Here is a 22,728-nt window from a genome sequence, read left to right as displayed (position 1 = left end):
TATGGTCTTTGCCTCAAACATTACCCGCTTCCCCACTAGTATAGCCACCCCCCTGTTTTTTTGCGTCTAGCCCCGAATGAAACACTTGCCCCACCCATCCTTTGCGTAGTCTGACCTGGTCTATCAGTTTCAGATGCGTCTCCTGCAGCATAACCACATCTGCCTTAAGTTTCTTTAGGTGTGCGAGTACCCGTGCCCTCTTTATCGGCCTGTTCAGCCCTCTCACATTCCACGTGATCAGCCGGGTTGGGGGGCTCTTTACCCCCCCCTTGTCGACTAGCCATCTCCCTTTTCAATCCAGCTCCTCACCCGGTTCCCACGTAGCCGTATCTCTCCCCAACGGCGCCCTCCCACCCCTCCCACCCCACCCCATACCAGCTCCCCCTTCTCCCCAGCAGCAGCAACCCAGTTAACCCCTCCCCCGCTAGATCCCTCACTAGCGTAATTGCACCCCCCCATGTTGCTCCCAGACGTCAGCAAACTCTGGCCGACCTCGGCTTCCCCCCGTGACCTCGGCTCCCACTGTGCGAGGCCCCCTCCTCCCTGCTTCCCTGTTCCCGCCGTGATTACCATAGCGCGGGAACAAAGCCTGCGCTTCCCATTTGGCCCCGCCCCCAATGGCCGGCGCCCCCAGCTCCTCATCCTCCCTCCCCCACTGCATGGGGAAGAGAGAAAAGTTACAGGGTCGCAGGATTAACAACTTGGGAAATCATCTCTTCCCCCTTTTCCCCCCCCCCTCTTCACCCCACATATTCGCCCCACCATTTTATCCCAAACGTTCTTTTTCTAGCCCGCTTATTCCAGTTTCTCCTCGACAATAAATGTCCACGCCTCTTCTGCCGTTTCAAAGTAGTGGTGTTTCCCTTGATGTGTGACCCACAGTCTTGCCGGCTGCAGCATTCCAAATTTAACCTTCCTTTTGTGCAGCACCGCCTTGGCCCGATTAAAGCTTGCCCTCCTTCTCGCCACCTCCGCACTCCAATCTTGATATACGCGGATCACCGCGTTCTCCCACCTACTGCTCCGAGTTTTCTTTGCCCATCTGAGGACCATCTCTCTGTCCTTATATCTGAGAAATCTCACCACTATGGCTCGAGGAATTTCTCCAGCCCTCGGTCTTCGCGCCATAACTCCATAGGCTCCCTCCACCTCCAACGGGCCCGTCGGGGCCTCCGATCCCATTAACGAGTGCAGCATCGTGCTCACATATGCTCCGACGTCCGCCCCTTCTGCACCTTCGGGAAGACCAAGAATCCTTAAATTCTTCCTCCTCGCATTATTCTCCAGCACCTCCAGCCTTTCCGCACACCTTTTGTGTTGTGCCTCGTGCATCTCTGTCTTCACCACCAGGCCCTGTATGTCGTCCTCATTCTCAGCAGCCTTTGCCTTCACGACCCGAAGCTCCTGCTCCTGGGCCTTTTGCTCCTCCTTTAGCCCTTCGATCGCCTGTAATACCGGGGCCAACAGCTCCTTCTTCATCTCCTTTTTAAGTTCTTCCACGCAACGCCGCAGGAACTCTTGTTGGTCAGGGCCCCATATTAAACTGCCTCCTTCCGACGCCATCTTGCTTTGTGCTTGCCTTCCTTGCCGCTGCTCTAGAGGATCCACCGCAATCCGGCCACTTTCCTCTCCTTTTTCCATCCGTGTCCAGGGAGGATTCCCTTCTGGTTTACCGCACAGTGTTTTTAGCCGTTAAAATTGCCGTTGGGGCTCCTATCAAGAGCCCAAAAGTCCTTTCCACCGGGAGCTGCCGAAACGTGCGACTTAGCTGGTCATCACCGCACCCGGGAGTCCCGTTCCAGTTTTAAAAACCCTACCATGTTGTTTATCCAGGCCTCCACGCCCGGGGGTTTAGCTTCCTTCCACATTAACAATATCCTTCGCCGGGCTACTAGGGATGCAAAGGCCAAAACATCAGCCTCTCTCGCCTCCTGCTCTCCCGGCTCTTCTGCAACCCCGAATATAGCCAACCCCCAGCTTGGCTCGACCCGGACCCCCACCACCTTCGAAAGCACATTTGCCACCCCCACCCAGAACCCATGCAGTGCCGAGCATGACCAAAACATGTGGGTGTGGTTCGCTGGGCTTCTCGTGCATCTCCCGCACCTATCCTCTACCCCGAAAAATGTACTGAGCCTTGCTCCGGTCATGTGTGCCCTGTGCAAGACCTTGAATTGTATCAGGCTAAGCCTGGCACATGAGGATGAAGAGTTTACCCTGCGTAGGGCATCTGCCCACAGCCCCTCTTCGATCTCTTCCCCCAGCTCTTCTTCCCATTTTCCCTTCAGCTCATCCACCATGATCTCCCCCTCGTCTCTCATTTCCCTGTATATATCTGACACCCTACCTTCCCCCACCCATGTCCCCGAAATCACTCTATCCTGAATCTCCTGCGTCGGGAGCTGCGGAAATTCCCTCACCTGTTGCCTCACAAAAGCTCTCAATTGCATATACCGAAATGCATTCCCCTGGGGCAACCCATATTTTTCCGTCAGCGCTCCCAGACTCGCAAACGTCCCGTCTAGGAACAGATCCCTCAGTTGCACAATCCCTGCCCTCTGCCATGTTCTAAATCCCCCATCTATTCTCCCCGGGACAAACCTATGATTATTCCTTATCGAGGACCGCACCGAGGCACCCGTCATTCCCTTATGCCATCTCCACTGCCCCCAAATTTTCAGCGTTGCCACCACCACTGGACTTGTGGTGTATTTCTTCGGGGAGAACGGCAACGGTGCCGTCGCCAACGCTTGTCGGCTGGTTCCTTTACAAGACGCCATTTCCAGTCTCTTCCACGCCGCTCCCTCCCCTTCTCTCATCCACTTACACACCATTGAGATATTGGCGGCCCAATAATAATCACTTAAGCTCGGCAGTGCCAGTCCCTCCCCCCCCCCCCCCCCCCCCCCCCTATCCCTGCTACGCTGCAAAAACCCCCTCCTCACTCTCGGGGTCGTCCCAGCCCACACAAAGCTCATAACACTCTTCTCAATTTTTGAAAAAAGCTCTCGTAACCATCACAGGGAGGCACTGAAACACAAAAAGAAATCTCGGGAGGACTACCATTTTGACCGCCTGCACCCTGCCCACCAGTGACAGGGACACCATGTCCCATCTCTTAAAATCCTTCTCCATCTGTTCCACCAATCGTGTTAAATTAAGCCTATGTAGGGCTCCCCAGTTCCTGGCTGTCTGGATCCCTAAGTACCGGAAATCTCTTGTTACCCTCCTCAGCGGTAAATCATCTATTCCCCTGCTCTACTCCCCCGGATGCACCACAAACAACTCACTCTTCCCCATATTCAATTTGTACCCCGAAAATTCCCCAAACTCCCTGAGTGTACACATTATCTCAGGCATCCCCTCCACTGGGTCCGCATCATACAGCAATAGATCATCTGCATACAATGATACCCGGTGTTCTTCTCCACCCCTAAGTACTCCCCTCCACTTCTTAGAGCTCCTCAGTGCTATGGCCAGCGGCTCAATTGCCAATGCAAACAGTAACGGAGACGGGACACCCCTGCCTCGTCCCTCTATAAAGACGGAAGTAGTCAGACCTCTGCCTGTTCGTGATCTCACTTGCCACCGGGGCCCCATATAGCAGCTGTACCCATCCAATAAACCCTTCCCCAAAACCAAATCTCCTCAACACTTCCCACAGATAGTCCCACTCCACTCTGTTGAATGCTTTCTCGGCGTCCATCGCCACCACTATCTCCGCCTCCCCTCTGGTGGGGGCATCATCATCACCCCTAGCAGCCTCCGTATGTTCGTGTTCAGCTGTCTCCCCTTAACGAACCCAGTTTGATCCTCGTGGACCACCTCCGGGACACAATCCTCTATCCTCGTCGCCATCACCTTGGCCAGGAGCTTAGCATCTACGTTCAAAAGGGGAAATGGGCCTGTAGGACCCACACTGCAGTGGGTCTTTTTCCTTCTTCAAAAGTAACGATATCGTCGCCTCTGACATAGTCGGGGGCAACTTCCCCCTTTCCCTGGCCTCATTAAAGGTTCTCGTCAAAAGCGGGGCCAGTAGGTCCATATATTTCCTATAAAATTCCACCGGGAACCCATCCGGTCCCGGGGCCTTCCCCGCCTGCATGCTCCCAATTGCCTTTACCACCTCTTCCATCTCAATCTGTGCTCCCAGTCCCGCCCTCTCCTGCTCCTCCACCTTCGGGAATTCCAGCTGATCCAGGAAACACATCATTCCCTCCTTCCCTTCCGGGGCTGAGCCTTATATAACCTCTCATGGAATGCCTTGAACACCCCGTTCACTCTCTCCGCTCCCCGTTTCATCTCTCCCTCCTCATCTCTCACCCCACCTATCTCCCTCGCCGCTCCCCTCTTCCTCAATTGGTGGGCCAGTAGCCGACTCGCCTTCTCTCCATACTCATACTGTACACCCTGTGCCCTCCTCCACTGTGCCTCTGCCTTACCCGTGGTCAGCAGGTCAAATTCCACATGTAACCTTTGTCTTTCCCTGTACAGTCCCTCCTCCGGTGCCTCTGCATATTGCCTGTCCACCCTCAGAAGTTCTCTCAACAATCGCTCCCTTTCTTTACCCTCTTGCTTCCCTTTATGTGCCCTTATGGATATCAGTTCCCCTCTGACCACCGCCTTCAGCGCCTCCCAGACCACTCCCACCTGAACCTCTCCGTTGTCATTAAGCTCCAAGTACCTTTCGATACACCCCCTCACCCTTAGACATACCCCCTCATCCGCCAATAAGCCCATATCCATTCTCCAGAGTGGGTGCTGTTCTTTTTCCTCTCCTACCTCCAGGTCTACCCAATGTGGAGCGTGGTCCGAAATGGCTATGGCCGTATACTCCGTCCCTGTCACCTTCGGAATCCGTGCCCTTCCCAAAACAAAAAAGTCTATCCGTGAATATACCTTGTGAACATGGGAGAAAAATGAGAACTCCTTACTCCTAGGCCTAATGAGTCTCCAGGGGTCCACTCCTCCCATCTGCTCCATGAAGTCCTTGAGCACCCTGGCCGCTGCCGGCCTCCTCCCGGTCCTGGACCTCGACCGATCCAGCCCTGGATCAAGCACCGTATTGAAGTCTCCCCCCATTACCAACTTTCCCGCCTCCAGGTCCGGGATACGTCCCAACATATGCCTCATAAAGTTTGCATCATCCCAGTTCGGGGCGTATACGTTCACCAGAACCACCGCTTCCCCTTGCAATCTGCCACTCACCATCACATATCTACCCCCAGTATCCGCCACTATGGTCTTTGCCTCAAACAGTACCCGTTTCCCCACTAAGATAGCCACCCCCCTATTCTTCGCATCCAAACCCGAATGAAACACCTGCCCCACCCATCCTCTACGTAATCTGACCTGGTCTATCAGTTTCCGATGCGTCTCCTGCAACATAATCACATCTGCCTTTAATTTCTTTAGGTCTGCGAGTACCCGTGCCCTTTTAAAGGGCCCGTTTAGCCCTCTCACGTTCCACGTGATCAGCCGGGTTGGGGGGCTCTTTACCTTCCCTCTCCCCCCCCCCCCCCCCCCCCCATGCCGACTAGCCATCCCCTTTTTTAACCCAGCTCCTCACCTGGTTCCCACGTACCTGTATATCCCACCGACGGTGCCCCCCCCCCCCCCCCCCCCCCCCCCCACGTCTCGACCACCCCGTCCCATAACAGCTCCCCCTTCTCCTTAGCAGCAGCAACCCAGTTAACTCTTTCCCCCCCCCCCCCCCGTCCTCCGCTAGACCCCCCTCTAGCGTAGTTGCACCCCCCCATGTTGCTCCCAGAAGTCAGCGAACTCTGGTTGACCTCGGCTTCCCCCTTTGCCCGAGGCCCCTCACTGTGCGAGGCCCCCTCCTTCCTGCGTCCCTGTTCCCGCCACAATTACCATAGAGCGGGAGCAAAGCCCGCGTTTCCCACTCGGCCCCGCCCCTGATGGCGCATTTCCCTTCTCCTTCCCACCGGCGCCCACAGTTCCTCATACTCTTCCTCTCCTCCTCTCCCCCCCCCCCCCCCTCCCCCCCCCCCCCCCCCCCCCCCCCCCCGAGGGGAAGAGAGAAAAGTTACAGGATTGAAAAATTAACAAATTGAACAACCATTTCTCCCCTCCCTTCCCCTTCCTCGCCCCACATAATCACCCCACCACTTTATCCCAGAAGCTCTTTCTCGCGCCAGACTATTCCAGCTTCTCGTCCACAATGAATGTCCACGCCTCTTCTGCCGTCTCAAAGTAGTGGTGCTTCCCTTGGTGTGTGACCCACAGTCTCGCCGGTTGCAACATTCCAAATTGAACCTTCTTTTGTGAAGCACCGCCTTAGCCCGATTGAAACTTGTCCTCCTTCTCGCCACCTCCGCACTCCAATCCTGGTATACGCGGATCCCCGCGTTCTCCCACCTACAGCTCCGAGTTTTCTTCGCCCATCTGAGGACCGTCTCTCTGCCGTTGTAGCGGAGGAACCTCCCCACTATAGCTCGAGGTATTTCTCCAGCCTTTGGTCTTCGCGCCAAAACTCGATAGGCTCCCTCCACCTCCAAAGGGCCCGTAGGAGCTTCCGATCCCATTAGCGAGTGAAGCATCGTGCTTACATATGCCCCGACGTCCGCCCCCTCTGCGCCTTCGGGAAGACCCAGGACTCTTAAATTCTTCCTCCTCGAATTATTCTCCAGTGCTTCCAACCTCTCCACACACCTTTTGTGCTGTGCCTCGTGCGTCTCTGTCTTCACCACCAGGCCCTGTATTTCACCTTTGTTTTCAGCAATCTTTGCCTTCACGACCCGAAGCTCCAGCTCCTGGGTCCTCTGCTCCTCCTTTAGCCCTTCAATCGCCTGTAATATCGGGGCCAACACCACCTTCTTCAACTCCTTCTTCAGCTCTTCCACACAGCGCCGCAGGAAGTCTTGTTGCTCCGGGCCACCCCCCCACATCCTTCTAAACTCCAATGAGTACAGTCCCAGTCTACTCAACCTCTCGTCATAATCTAATCCCCTCAACTCTGGGATCAACCTAGTGAATCTCCTCTGCACTCCAGTGCCAATATGTCCTTTCTCGGGTAAGGAGACCAAAACTGGACACAATACTCCAGATGTGGCCTCACCAACACCTTATACAATTGCAGCATAACCTCCCTAGTCTTGAACTCCATCCCTCTAGCAATGAAAGACAAAACTCGATTAGCCTTCTTAATCACCTGTTGCACCTGCACACCAACTTTTTGCGACTCGTGCACCAGCACACCCAGGTCCCCCTGCACAGCAGCATGTTTTAACATCTTACCGTTTAAATAATAATCCATTCTGCTGTTATTCCTCCCAAAATGGATAGCCTCACACTTGGCAACATTGAATTCCATCTGCCAGACCCTAGCCCATTCACCTAACCTATCCAAATCCTTCTGCAGACTTCCGGTATCCTCTGCACTTTTTGCTTTACCACTCATCTTAGTGTCGTCTGCAAACTTTGACACATTGCACTTGGTCCCCAACTCCAAATCATCTATGTAAATTGTGAACAACTGCGGGCCCAACACTGATCCTTGACACATTACTCCAAATACTCCCATGATGCCTAAAACTCCAGCCATTTTCTTCCTGATGGAGGTTCCCCATATTCACATTTTGCAATGTGTTTTCAGCAGCTACCTTTTCACACTCAAACAATGCAACAACCTGAGCTTCGATCTCTAATCACCCCAACTCTATAATTGCTCTGCAGATGATTGCTACTCCCGTCCACCTCACTCGTTATGTCCGGAGCAAGAGCTTTTCTTCTAAATCTTCTTTAGCTACTTGTGCTTTGGGTTTCTAGAAAGAGGCATGAGTATAGGAGCAAGGGTATTGTGCAGACCTTCGTAAAACACTCAATTGGTGGGATATAAATCACCAATTTGGATGGTTCCATCAAGTTTACACTAATAGTTGCTACAAAACAAAAGTTAGAATTAAAAACTCTAGTAACTTCTGGGTAACTATTTTAAACACCAGATCAATTCCTGCATGGGACTCCTTACACATTTGTGACTCCTATGAGACTCCAACTCCCTGACTAGTCACTCCCCAATAGGCCTGATAAATTATTCTAGTACTTATCCGAACGACAATAGTCCTCCTTTATAGAAATGGATTTAACAAATAAAAATATCCCCCCAGTTCACTTCAGATTAGGAATGTTACATTGCAGATGCATTGCACTGTCTTGATTTATTTTTGTATCTGTTAACTGTAATAAATGGCAAATTGTTTTGCAGCTTGTTGTTGACTTCCTCATTGTTGTAAAATTGCCTCTACCATCCATCAGCACTTTTTGCATTCATTTTAAGCATTTACTACAAACATTTAAAGGGTGTCTCTCTTTTCAAAGACAAATCGTGCTTCAACGCTCTCTTCAATTCTGAAGACATGCAAGAAATTACACTTCATTTTGCTGTTTATCATATTAATGCACCTGGCCAGCAAGAGGGAGCTCCAACTTTTCCAAATGGGTAAGAATGACCATTCAAAACCAGTACCAGAGTGTACAAATGGTTTGTGGTTTCTGAATTTGTAACATTTAAGTGTATAGAGGCAAGTAAAAGATAACTAGCTATCTGTTTTTATTTGTTTATGGGATGTGGCTGTCACTGGCAAGCCTGCATTTAAGTGATTTAATCCCCCATGAAGGTGGCAGTGAACCTTGACCTATTGCAGTCCACATATTGGGTGTGCACCCACATAGCACTGTTAGGTACCTGGGTGAATGCCAGACTCATCTGGTTTTATTCTTGGACCATTTTCATAACTATTTCATACTAGGGCAGCGCGGTAGCATTGTGGATAGCACAATTGCTTCACAGCTCCAGGGTCCCAGGTTCGATTCCCGGCTTGGGTCACTGTCTGTGCGGAGTCTGCACATCCTCCCCGTGTGTGCGTGGGTTTCCTCCGTGGGTTTCCTCCGGGTGCTCCGGTTTCCTCCCACAGTCCAAAGATGTGCAGGTTAGGTGGATTGGCCATGATAAATTGCCCTTAGTGTCCAAAATTGCCCTTCGTGTTGGGTGGGGTTACTGAGTTATGGGGATAGGGTGAAAGTGTTGACCTTGGGTAGGGTGCTCTTCCCAAGAGCCGATGCAGACTCGATGGGCCGAATGGCCTCCTTCTGCACTAAATTCTATGATTCTATTGAGTGACTTACTTACCAGTCATTTCGGAAAGAGTCGGCCATGTTGCTATGGGTCTGTCGTCACATTTCCTGGACAGCACGGATGCACACTGGTTAACACTGCTGCCTCATGGCACTGAGGCCCCAGGTTCGATCCTGGCTCAGGGTCACTGTCCGTGTGGAGTTTGCACATTCTCCCCATGTTTGCATGGGTTTTGCCCCAAAAACCCAAAGATGTGCAGGGTAGATGGATTGGCCATGCTAAATTGACCCTTAATTGGAAAAAATGATTGGTTACTTTAAATTTATTTTTTACAAAAGCGTAGCGCATTTCCTTCCTTTTTCTAAAGGATATGACTTGATCTCTTTTATTACTGTATAGTTGTAATGGCGAGATTTTCCTGTGTCTCCTTGTGGCAAATTGATACTTTTTGTGCCTATATTTTTCACTGCTCATCTGAAATATGTAAATTGCCATGAAAACATCTTTAACAATATAAGTTACTTAAACCTTTAGCTTTTTTTCCTCCTCTCTCATGCTCCTGAACGTATTGCTTTCTCGTAGGAATGTAGCTTTCCCACATACACGTTTACCAAGTAAGCAAATTCCTAAATCACTTTTCACAAATGAACCCTGTCCTGTCCTCTCCCCACATTTACCATTTACGGAATGTGAAACCAAGTGGTGACGTTTGAAGTAGAGACCAATTTTTTTTTTTCTTTAAGTTAAACTTTTATTTCGAACTACACCTCAAACAAAACCACCAAACACCTTGGTTTCCATCTGTTCCTGATTAATTAGAGAACAAGCCAATCTCCAGGTATACCCACAGTCTGCATTAAGTGCAATAACAACCCAAAATTAATAAGCATTGCAGTTTACACATGGGAGTGCGGCGTGATATTTTTGATGCTCCTTTCCTAGCCCAGGCTAGGGAGGCCATTTTTACTATATTACTGCTGCAATCACTTAGGCACCCTGGAGTTGAGCATTAGCCTTTTTCCGCCCCTCTCCTCCCCCCCCCCCCCCCCCCCCGGATGCCAAGCTCCCAGAGGAGGTCTGCTCGCCAGAGTCCCAGGTTCAATTCCTGGCTTGGGTCACTGTCTGTGAGGAGTCTGCACCTTCTCCCCGTGTCTGCGTGGGTTTCCTGTGGATGCTCTGGTTTTGTCCCACAAGTCCAGAAAGATGTGCTGTTAGGTAATTTTTTAAATTTTAGAGTACCCAATTATTTTTTCTCCAATTAAGGGGCAATTTAGCGTGGCCCATCCACCTAACCTGCACACCTTTTTGGTTGTGGGGGTGAAACACAGTTTAAGACCCCAGTTGTGATTCACACTGGTCTACCATCACGCCGCCGTGGATGGATATTTTGATTGGTTGCAGAAATTATTCCGGCGTAGAGGTCAATAATCATATGTTCATTTATTATATTGGTCTTGGATGTTGAATGTTTGGAAATGTGCCCCATCACTGATGGGGGAGCGAACAATCGCATCATGTGTTTACAAAGACGTGACTTTGCTCTTGTGATATTTTCCGCTCCTGCTGCCGAACCTGCTCAACCTGAGCAGAAAAAAACCTGGTCTGAGACACTTCTGAAAGCTAGGGCTTCCAGTCTGAGAAGTTGCTCCGTATTTAAGCAAGTATTCCACTCTGAAGTTACACTCTTTCATAACCAGTCTTTTCAAGACTACAGATCCATAGGGTGTGTTTTTTCTCCCCACATCACAATATTGTAAGTTGCCTGCCCAGCCAAATGGGGAAGGTCACTGTCCTGCAAGGATTGACATTTATTTATTTATATTTATAATCTTTATTGTCACAAGTAGGCTTATATTAACACTGCAAAGATGTTACTGTGAAAAGCCCCTAGTCGCCACACTCGGCGCCTGTTCGGGTACACAAAGGGATAATTCCGAATGGCCAAATTACCTAACAGCAGAGCGGCATGTGGCGCAGTGGTTAGCACTGGGTCTACGGCGCTGAGGACTTGGGTTCGAATCCTGGCCCTGGGTCACTGTCCGTGTGGAATTAGCACATTCTCCCCATGTCTGCATGTGTTTCACCCCCACAACCCAAAAGATGTGCAGGTTTGGTGGATTGGCCACGCTAAATTGCCCCTTAATTGGAGAACAAATAATTGGGTACTGTTTATAAAAAAATTAAAAAAAATTAAAACATTTTTTAATTACCTAACCGCACGTCTTTCTGGACTTGTGGGAGGAAACCGGAGCACCCAGAGGAAACCCACGCAGACACGGGGAGAACATGCAGACTCCGCACAGACAGTGATGCAAGCCGGGAATCGAACCTGGGACCCTGGCGCTGTGAAGCCATAATGCTAACCATTATGCTACCGTGCTGCCCACGACTTGACGTTAAAGCAAAATGTGAACACCCAGTGTGATTAACTGAACGAAAAACAAGATTTCTCTTTTTTTAATAAAAGTTTTTTTTGACACTTTGTAGCCCCCCCCACACACCCATTCTATAAAATTCTTGAGCTCTCTGGAATTCACTTTAATTCTTCCTCCATATTTCTGGTATTTTCCAGTGTATAAGGTTTCATGGGTGCCCGATGAGCATTTGACTAAGCAATTCTCCATGTCCCATGGGACATCATCAGTGTGGAAGACTACTCAGCTCAAGCATAGGCCTCATCCACCTACTTGCATAGTGATTTAAAAATCAGGAACACCCATTTCCTAATGGTCCCTATGCTCTTTGGACAGACACCGACTTTTTTCCCCCCAGTCTGCTCCCATAGTTTCTCTACAGCTTCTGGCCTCAACTGACTGCTCCAATGAGAAAGCACACAGATAAACTCAAAACAAAAGCACCTTCTTGACTAGCTTATTCACATAGCAATATGACATAGTTTGGGATGTTCGAACAGAAATACAAAATAATTATCGTTTACCTCAAAATAATCCTTTGATCTGTGACTTGCGTGAATCTGCAATAATTGTAAACATTCTGGTTCCACCACAAGCTTAAGGATGGACCACCTGTTGCTCCGGTTTTCTCACTTGCAACTTGACCTGTGTTGTTTTTTAATTGTAATTAGCCCAAGCTTGTTTGATTTGCATTTACATCAAGGTTATTTACCATTTTCAGTCGGATGTTTCCATTTATCTTGCATTTTAAAAAGCCAACTCCTTAAGTTATATTTCGAAAAATAGGACTTGTCACTTGTTGTGAATAACTGATTTCAAAAGTGTTTTAGATGATAATCAAATAGTGCTGTTTTGAAAATTATTTGGAAAAATCTTTGTGCATCTGCCTGTAGATACCAGTACCCATCGATGGACCAAATGTCTGAGATGCTTCCAGCGATTTTGAAGCACTTTGGGTAAGGTTAAATTTCAATTTTATTATTACAATAATTGACTTAGCAAGACTTCAAACTGTTTAATGTGATTCAATTTGTGTAATTGCGATTGCTAAATATTCTGTCACGATCTGTAGTATTTGTTCATATGCATTTTTGACAGCAAATCTGACAAACTGAGATCCAGGTGCTAAGACATTGGGGTGGCATAGTGGTTAGCACTGCTTCCTCTCGGCACCGAGGACCAGGGTTCGATCCCGGCCCCGGATCACTGTCTGTGTGGAGTTTTCACATTCTTCCTGTGTTTGCATGGGTCTCACCCCCACAACCCAAAGATGTGCAGGGCAGCTGGCTTGGCCATGCTAAATTGTCCCTTAATTGGAAAAATAAAAATCCACAACTAAGACATTGGGCAAAATTCTCAATTCTCGCTGCCGATAGTGGAATGAATGATGAGGCTGAAAATTCAGCGGTTGTGAAGAAAAGGTGCTGATCTGTTTCTGATGCTCCGACTCCCATTGGCATCAGGATTGAGGTTCATGGCCCGCGCCAGCAGGAGGATACAGATGGGCCATTGCATTCACTTAGCGGGGCCACGTGATTCCCTGATCGTCTGGGCCAGGAATCATGTGGATGAGAATCACTACAGGTTGTGACAAGCATGACCCTGACACGGCAGACCTTGCAGTAGCCAAGGGAATAACTCATAATGGATGTTCCCCCACAAAGTTCACCTGAGCGCCACCCTCCACCAGAGGCTACTTAAATAAGGAGATCCCCACAGAGGCCCCTGAATGAGGGGAACCCCCAGATGCGAGACCCCTGCCTGGAAGCGAGAGTGCTGTCCAGAGAGAGGCCGTGAAAAACATTACTGCTTTAACACTAACCTGGGCGATACACATGCTGGCTCATCACTGGAAGCAGAACTTGTCAATTCCTGGAAAGTGAAAACCATTTAGCTGTTTTTAAACCCCCTTAGATGTTTGAGCTGCAAGCCATTCATTTGTTTCTCTTTGATATTGATTATACCAGGCTGTGATTGACAGCTTTTGCACAAGCAGCTGTCAGAATTATTCCATTCATCTCCCTTCACTGTTCAGTAACTCTGAAGTGCTCACAATATGTATAATCATCCAAGTTTTGATTGGAAGGCCCAGGGCCACTTCAAATATAATTAAGTGCTTTCCAATCACCTCCCTTCATGCTTGAGTGATTTTGAAGTGGGCAGCTGCAAATTGACAGCACTTAACTCTGTTTGAAGTGGATCAGGTATGGTAACCCCATACGCCGGGGGTGGGGGGTGGGGGGGGTGGCAGCTGTGGGGTCACTCTATTGGCCGCCTGCTCAAAATGGCAGCCCAATAGTGGGAACCCTTCTCCATGCATAGATTTGATTGGTGAGGGATTGGGAATCGCTTCCACATTTAAATCTGGTGCAGTTACATTGGGCAGCAACAGCGGAAAGAGTAAAGGGATAGATAAAGGAACCTGAAACCGAATGGGTAAGAATGGAGGAGAGTGAGTAAATTTAAGGGCGAGCTAGACAAATTTTTAATAGGTAATGGATTGAAGGGTTCTGGAGAACGGGCAGGACAGTGGAGTTGAGGCCAGGATGGGATCAGCCATGGTTACATTGAGGGTGTTTAAGCTTGGGAAGCTAAATTGCCTGCTCCTGCTCCTAGGTCATGTGTTCTGGGGAGGATATGCCCTGACTGATTTCACAATCCAGCTCTTGGTCTGTAGCATTGTAGGTAGCAGATGAGGAACATATCAGCCATGATGGAATGGTGGAGCAGACTCGATGGGCCGAATGGCCTAATTCTGCTCCTATATCTTATGAACTTATAATTGTAACCAATGTATATAGTTCCTTATGTTCACTTTCATCTTTGTTTTGTCTAAAAAGAAAAATCCTCATTAAAAACATCTTTTTTAAAAAAAAAAGTCATGTCGGGGTGGTCAGTGGCTTGGAGGGGAACTTCCAGGTGGCTGTGTTCCCAAGCGTCATCTGCTCTTGTGGTGGTCGTGGGTTTGAAAGGCACTGCCTAAGGATCCTTGGTGAGTTTCTGTAGTGCATCGTGTAGATCATACTCACTGCTGCCACTGTCAGTGCAGGAAAGGATAATATTTATGAATGGGATGCTTTGTCCTGGATGGTGCCAAGCTTCTTCAACACTGTTGGAGCTGCACTCATCCAGGCAAGTGGAGAGTATTCCATCACCGACTTGTGTCTTGTTGATGGTGGACAAACCTTGAATGGAGATCACTTCTTGGTTCTGCAAGGGATAGCCCCCTTTAAGCACCATTGAAATCCATTCTTCTCAAAGGTGAGAAGCCAGTTCTCGTGACCCTCTTGTTAATAGGTTTAGTATTAATGAGTCTATATGTCCTGAACCATTCAGTCACCCATCAAACAGTACAGCCACTTGTCAGAGAAATATTTTAATTCCTTTTTTATAAAACAATAGAATCTCAATCTCCTGTATAAATGTTTGAATACTATTAAGGTTTTAGCTAATGTTTCTCTACTAGAAGCCATCCATTAAGGGGCAGCACGGTAGCATTGTGGATAGCACAATTGCTTCACAGCTCCAGGATCCCAGGTTCAATTCCGGCTTGGGTCACTGTCTGTGCGGAGTGTGCACATCCTCCCCTTGTGTGCGTGGGTTTCCTCCGGGTGCTCCGGTTTCCTCCCACAGTCCAAAGATGTGCAGGTTAGGTGGATTGGCCATGATAAATTGCCCTTAGTGTACAAAATTGCCCTTAGTGTTGGGTGGGGTTACTGGATTATGGGGATAGGGTGGCGGTGTTGACCTTTGGTAGGGTGCTCTTTCCAAGAGCCGGTGCAGACTCGATGGGCCGAATGGCCTCCTTCTGCACTGTAAATTCTATGGAAAAGAAATGTAAGCAATTATACTTGCGGAAATCAATACAAAAGGATTTGCCTTATTACAATGGTTCTGATGTACCTCAAGTTGACATTTTGTAAGCCAAAGTATTTTAGACCTCTTTGGTTGCATCTCACCTGCTCTGGTATAGATGGCTAAAATGGCACGATTTTGTTTTTCAGCGTAAAGAGCATTATTGGAATAGGAGTTGGAGCTGGTGCATATGTCCTGACTAAATTTGCTGTAAGTCTGATGGTACCTTTTGTCCAGCAGCAGTGTATCCTATAAATTCATGCATGAGTAAGCTTGGAGGTCTGAATTTTAATGGGAGTTGAACCAAGTTAACAGATCTCTAAAATTGGTGGGCAGGACCCATTCCCATTTCCAACATATCTTTTGTCACTGGTTAAACGGCGCATCTTTGCCTGCTGCATTGTGGCGGTGGATATTAAGCTCCCGCAAAGTTGGCATATTTTTGTTAGGTGTGTTTCATTCATCTTGGAGTTGTGAGCCACGGAGGAACCTTAGTTTTGAGACAGGAAACAGAAGTTTCGGCAATCAACATTCCCTTTAGAAAAATATTTTCCCCCTTACCTTCCCAACCACCAGGCAGTGAAAGTCCAATTGGGGAAATCTTTAATCCACTTGCACCTCTTAATCTTGTACAAATAAACTTGCAGGGATTGAAAAAAAAACTCCCTTCATATCAGCCCATCATTCATAATGAGGCCATCTGTAAACGGATGTCTAGCTGTCTGCCTCAATCTACTTTTTGTTGATACAGTTGCCAAATCTTCGGAATAGAATTTTCAATGTAATTTTATTTGGACAAGATTTTGAGAAGCAATAATTTTGAAAGTAAATGTTGAATGGCAATTTGGTAAATCTTTGAAAAAACAGTCACTGTTCTACAAGTGTTATATGGCTCATTTTGTTGCACACTTAGTGCATACTGGGTGAGGGAGTAGGATTGGTGGAAGGAGTGGTGGTTGAGGGTGGGAGAGCCTGATAACCGAGAAGAAAACTGGACCAATGTCCCAGTAAAACAGGTGGGCTTTGTCTGTCTCCAGCTTGTGCCCACCTTCCTGACAAAAATAGGCTGGACAGACTCCAGGATGGAGACTGATCACTGATTCAGGACAATCTGGTCCATAATCTTAGATTTAATTTGCCATACTGATTTGAGTGTACTACTAACTTAAGCACTTTTTTTCACTTTTTGTTCTCTTCAGTTGACTTTTCCTGATCTCGTTGAGGGATTATGCCTCATTAATATTAATTGCTGCGCTGAAGGATGGATGGACTGGGCAGCAACCAAGGTAATGCAATGCTGGAGCAATTAGATTAATTAAGACATCAAGTGATCCAGCAGTAAATTATAATTGCTTGAAAAAGCTTGTTCTGACGTCCGGTGGCAGCTATGAAGGAGTAAGTCGCACATTTGGTGGCTCCCGCTCGGGTCGGACTTTTGGACCTTCCCCCCCCCCCCGATTTTCTACCGGACTTGAATTGTAAAACTGATGACGGGCAATTGTGTACTGAATTCCTACATTGGTGCATGGAGAGACGGACTAGAAGTGCTCGTAAAGGCAGAAACCGAAAGACCGAGAAGGCTTGGGCTGAAGCTGCAGAAGGAGACAGCAAGGCGGAGGACCAGACCTCTGGTTTGTCGACCCAGCTGTCAATGGAGCAGCTGATGCAAGTTATTCAGGAAGGCTTTGCTAAGCAGAAACGGGACTGCTTGGACCCGATAAAAGAGTCAATTGTGCGGCTGCAGCTTGGATTGGACGACCAAGATCGGGCGATCCAGAAAGTAGAGAAGGCACTGGCTGAGCAGGAGGAACATCAAACTGCGGTGGATTTGGAGGTGGGGATGCTGAGAGACCAGCAGAAGAAACTCCTGGAGAAGGTGGAGGACCTAGAGAATAGGTCCCGCCGGCAGAACTTGAGAATCGTTGGGCTCCCAGAGGGGTCCCAAGGAGTGGATGCTGGGGCATACATCGCAGATATGTTTGAGAAGCTGCTGGGGGATGGGGCATTCCCCAACCCTTGGAGGTGGACATGGCTCACAGAGCGCTCGCGAGGAAGCCGCGAATGGGAGACCCCCCCCCCCCCCCGAGGGCAATGGTGGTGAGATTCCACAGGTACTTAGATAAGGAACGCATTCTACAGCGGGCCAAGCAGACACGGAGCTGTAAGGGGGACAACAGTATCCTGCGGGTTTACCAAGAACTGCGTGTGGAGGTGGCCAGGAGAAGAGCAGGCTTCAACCAGATTAAGTCGATCCTTTTTAAGAAAAATGTGAAGTTTGGACTGTTGTATCCGGCCCGTCTTTGGGTCACGCACGAGGAACAGCACTTTTATTTTGAGTCGCCTGAGGACACGCTGGACTTCGTGAAAAGGAAAGGACTGGTGGTGGACTGAGAACTTTTGAACTTCGCTACAACGTTCATGTTTTTTGGGGGAATTGTCTTTTTTTTTTAAAGTATCTTGATTTTCGTTTTGTGGAAACTGTTTGTAATGTTTTTTGCATTGATTTGGGACCAGCGGTAGAGCTGAGTGAGTTAAGGTTTTCATTTGCACTGTTGGGGGATGGAGGTGTGCTTGTTTAGATTTTGATTTTCTGTCGGGCAATTGTGTGGGTGTTGTTTGATGTTGGAGTATGTTTGCATGAGTGGGGGGAGGGAACAATAGGTGGAAGACTATCCGGCACCAGGGATGGGGGCCACCAAGCTAGCTGGGTGGGCTAGCTCACGGAAGCGCAGTGGGGCGTGTGCATATGTTCGGTTTATTAAAAGGGTTTGGGTTACAGAGTGTTGTTACTGGGAGGGGGGAGTTAAATGTTCTGCTGACGAGGGAGGGACTTGGGCTAGGGGACAGTGAGGAGGTTGGGGGCGGAGGCTGCCTGGGGGTGGGCCGGTGGAGGCGCGGAGGGCTGGAGGTGGGCTCAAAAAAGGGGGTGGCTGATCGGCGAGGCCCCCAACTAGGCTGATCACCTGGAATGTTCGAGGGTTAATTCATAGAATTTACAGTGCAGAAGGAGGCCATTCGGCCCATCGAGTCTGCACTGGCTCTTAGAAAGAGCACCCTACCCAAGGTCAACACCTCCACCCTCTCCCCGTAACCCACTAACACACCCAACACTAAGGGCAATTTTGGACACTAAGGGCAATTTATCATGGTCAATCCACCTAACCTGCACATCTTTGGACTGTGGGAGGAAACCGGAGAACCCGGAGGAAACCCACGCACACACTGGGAGGATGTGCAGACAGACAGTGACCCAAGCCGGAATCGAACCTGGGACCCTGGAGCTGTGAAGCAATTGTGCTATCCACAATGCTACCGTGCTGCCCCTTGGGCCGGTCAAGAGGGCCTTGTGTTTGCGCATCTTAGGGGACTGAAGGCGGATGTGGTAATGTTGCAGGAGACGCACCTTACAGCAGCTGACCAGATTAGATTGAGGAAAGGCTGGGTCAGTCAGGTCTTTCACTCGGGACTGGATTCAGAGACTAGAGGGGTCGCAATCCTGATCAATAAGCGATGGTGTTTGAGACGGGTAGAATAGTCTCCGATGTGGGAGGTCGGTACGTTATGGTCAGTGGGAAACTGGAGGGGGTGCAGGTGGTATTCGTAGATGTGTACGTGCCAAATTGGGATGATGTGGAGTTTGTAAAGAGGATGCTGGGGAAGATACCGGACCTGGACTCGCTCAGGTTGGTCATGGGAGGGGTCTTCAACACAGTTATTGACCCTGGCTTGGACTGGTGAAGCTCAAAAACGGGCAGGGTGCCAGCAATGGCAACGTAACTAAGGGTTCATGGAGCAGATGGGGGGGGGGGGGGTTAGATCCATGGAGATTCGGGCAGCCGAGGGCGAAGGAGTTCTCCTACCCACACGTGCATAAAGTGTACTCCCGGATTGCTTTCTTTATTTTGAGGAGGGCCTTATTGGCAGGGATGGTGGACACTGGGTACTCGGTGATCACAATCTCAGACCATGCTCCGCACTAGGTTGACCTGCAGGTTAGTAAAGACAGTAACCAGCGCCCGCACTGGAGGTTAGATGTGGGACTTTTGGCCGATGGAAGTGGTGTGCAAGCGGCTGAGGAAATGTATTCAGAGCTACCTGCAAGTCAACGACACGAGGGAAATTTCAGCAGCGGTGGTCTGGGAAGCACTGAAGGCGGTGGTCAGAGGGGAGCTGATCTCGATACGGGCCCATAGGGAGAAGGTGGACAGGGCAGAGATGGACCGACTGGCAAAGGAGATACTACAGATCGATAGGAGGTATGCGGAGACCCCAGAGGCAGGGCTTTTAAGGGAACGGTGGAGGCTACAGGCGGAGTTCGGCTTGTTAACCCACAGGGAGGGCGGTGGAGCAGCTGAGAAAGGCGAGGGGCTGATCTAGCAGAATGCTTGCACAGCAGCTTAGAAAGAGGGAGGCAGCCAGGAAGATAGGGAAAGTCAATGACGGTGATGGGAACCTGGTTGGAGATTCAGCAGGGGTGAATAAGGCGTTTGGGGATTTCTACAGTAGGCTGTATAGGTTGGAACACCCTAAGGGGCCGGAGGTGATGAGGCACTCCTTGGAGGGGCTAAATTTCCCAAAGGTGGACGGGTAGCTGGTAGAAGGGCTGGGGGCCCCGATCGGGCTGGAAGAGATAGTGGAGGGTCTGAAGGCCATGCAGTTGGGTAAAGCCCCGGGGCCGGACAGGTACCCAGTGGAGTTTTATAAAAAGCTCTCTGGGATATTGGGGCCGGTGTTGATGAGGATGTTCAATGAGGCAAAGGAAAGAGGGGTGCTGCCCCCGACGTTGTCACAGGCCACGATTTTGCTGGTTCTGAAGACAAGAACCCGGAGCTGTGTGGGTCCTACAGGCCGATATCCCTGTTGAATGTGGATGCCAAATTGCTGGCCAAAAGTTTGTCATTGAGGATTGTCTTCTGGATGTTATTGGGGAGGACCAGACGGGGTTTGTTAAGGGTAGGCAGTTGGTGGCCAATGTAAGAAGGTTGTTAAACGTGATCATGCTGCCCCCGGAAGGAAGGGAGGTGGGGGTAGTGATCGCAATGGATGCAGAAAAGGCTTTTGATCGGGTAGAGTGGGATTATCTGTGGGAGGTACTGGGACGGTTTGTATTTGGGCGGGGCTTCATTGATTGGGTCAGGTTGCTGTATCAGACTCCTGTGGCAAGCGTACGGACGGCTGGGACAACATCGGACTATTTTGGACTGCGCCGGGGACGAGGCAGGGATGCCCCCTCTCCCCACTGCTGTTTGCGCTAGCTATAGAGCCGTTGGCGATTGCTCTGAGAGCCTGAAGGGGCTGGTCCTGGGGGGGGGGGGGGGCACAGAGTCTCTCTCTATGCAGGCGGACCTGCTTCTGTATGTATCGTACCCACTAGAGGGGATGGAAGAAATTATGAGGATTTGGCCGGTTTTGGGGGTCTAAGCTAAATATGGGGAAAGGTGAGATGTTTGCGGTCCAGGAGAGGCGATTGGGGGAGCTGCCGTTTATAGTGATGGGGGAAGCTTTAGGTACCTAGGCATTCAGGTGGCGCGGGAATGGGACCGGCTGCAAAAATTAAATCTGGCCCGACTAGTAGACCAAATGAAGGACGATTTCCGAAGGTGGGACGCGCTTCCGTTGTCACTGGCTGGGTGGGTGCAGACGGTGAAGCTGACGGTCCTCCCAAGATTCCTGTTCGTGCTTCAATGTCTCCCCATCTTTATTCCGCGGTCCTTTTTTCAAACGGGTCAACAAAGTGATCACTGGCTTCGTTTGGGTGGGCAAGACCCTGCGAGTAAGGAACATAGAACTGTACAGCACAGTACAGGTCCTTCGGCCCACGATGTTGTGCCGAACTAGTCTGAAACCAAGATCAAATCAACCTTCTCCCAATCATTCTAGTGCACTCCATATGCCTATCCAATAACCGCTTGAAAGTTCCTAAAGTGTCCGACTCCACTGCCATAGCTGGGAGTGCGTTCCACACCCCAACCACTCTGAGTAAAGAACCTACCTCTGACATCCCTCCTATATCTTCCACCATGAACCTTGTAGTTATGCCCCCTTGTAACAGCTACATCCACCCGAGGAAAAAGTCGCTGAACATCCACTCTATCTATCCCTCTCATCAGCTTATACACCTCAATTAAGTCACCTCTCGACCTCCTTCGCTCCAGTGAGAAAAGCCCTAGCTCCCTCAACCTTTCCTCCCTCCAATCCAGGCAACATCCTGGTAAATCTCCTTTGCATCCTTTCCAATGCTTCCACATCCTTCCTATAATGAGGTGACCAGAACTGCACACAATACTCCAAATGTGGTCTAACCAAGGTCTTGTATAGTTGCAGCATAACCTCACGGCTCTTATACTCAATCCCCCTGTTAATAAATGCTAACACACACTATAGGCTTTCTTCACTGCTCTATCCACTTGGGTGGCAACTTTCAGAGATCTATGGACATGAACTCCGAGATCTCTCTGCTCCTCCACATTCTTCAGAACCCTGCCGTTAACCCTGTAATCCGCATTCAAAGTTGTCCTACCAAAATGAATCACCTCACACTTATCAGGGTTAAACTCCATCTGCCACTTTTCAGCCCATCTCTGCATCCTATCAATGTCTCTGCAGCCTACAACAGCCCTCCACATTATCCACTACTCCACCAATTGGTGTCATCAGCAAATTTACTAACCCAACCTTCAACCCCATCATCCAAGTCATTGATAAAAAGCACAAGTAGCAGAGGACCCAGCACTGATCCCTGTGGTGCACTGCTGGTGACTGGGCACCAGGATGAAAATTTACCATCTACCACCACCCTCTGACTTCTATGTGATGGCCTGTTACTGATCCAATCGGCCAAATTTCCCTCTATGCCATGCCTCCTTACTTTCTGCATGAGCCGACCATGGGGCACCTTATCAAACGCCTTACTAAAATCCATGTATACGACATCAACTGCTCTACCTTCATCTACGTACTTAGTTACCTCCTCAAAGAATACAATCAAACTTGTGAGGCAAGATTTATCCCTCACAAATCCATGCTGACTATCCTGGATTAAGCTGTATCTAATATTATATTGATAAAATATATCTGGGAGAATGTTACACTTGGACCATAAACACAATTATCATGCAATGATTTTCATGTAGTTCTGCATATTTATACATTTTCCGTATAACTGTCATCTTTGTTTAGTTGCCCTCTAAGGATTGAGGTAGGTCAGGCAGTCATTCAGATAGACCTACACAGGTGTTGTCCTACCTTGCAGTGTCACCTAGTTTTAATAATGATTCTTGTGGTGCTTGAATCAGGGTTTTTGGGATTAGTATCCACTTTTTGCACCCACCCCAGAAAGACTACTTTGCTGAGCCAATTTTG

General features: G+C 49.2%; 1 protein-coding gene across 8 annotated transcripts in view; it reads left to right on the top strand.

Moving 5' to 3' along the window:
• LOC140385759 (protein NDRG1-like) overlaps nucleotides 1–22,728 on the top strand; it is a 120,524-nt gene that overhangs the window by 74,320 nt on the left and 23,476 nt on the right. For all 8 annotated transcript variants that reach the window (XM_072468240.1, XM_072468244.1, XM_072468243.1 and 5 more), the window contains 4 exons: nucleotides 8,341–8,461; nucleotides 12,405–12,467; nucleotides 15,516–15,576; nucleotides 16,566–16,652. In XM_072468240.1, coding sequence (XP_072324341.1) covers nucleotides 8,341–8,461; nucleotides 12,405–12,467; nucleotides 15,516–15,576; nucleotides 16,566–16,652 — 332 coding nt within the window. The remainder of the gene's footprint in view (nucleotides 1–8,340; nucleotides 8,462–12,404; nucleotides 12,468–15,515; nucleotides 15,577–16,565; nucleotides 16,653–22,728) is intronic.

The sequence above is a fragment of the Scyliorhinus torazame genome, chromosome 11, assembly GCF_047496885.1.
Source record: "Scyliorhinus torazame isolate Kashiwa2021f chromosome 11, sScyTor2.1, whole genome shotgun sequence".
Taxonomy (NCBI): domain Eukaryota; kingdom Metazoa; phylum Chordata; class Chondrichthyes; order Carcharhiniformes; family Scyliorhinidae; genus Scyliorhinus; species Scyliorhinus torazame.
This window is presented reverse-complemented; position numbering and strand designations above follow the sequence as displayed.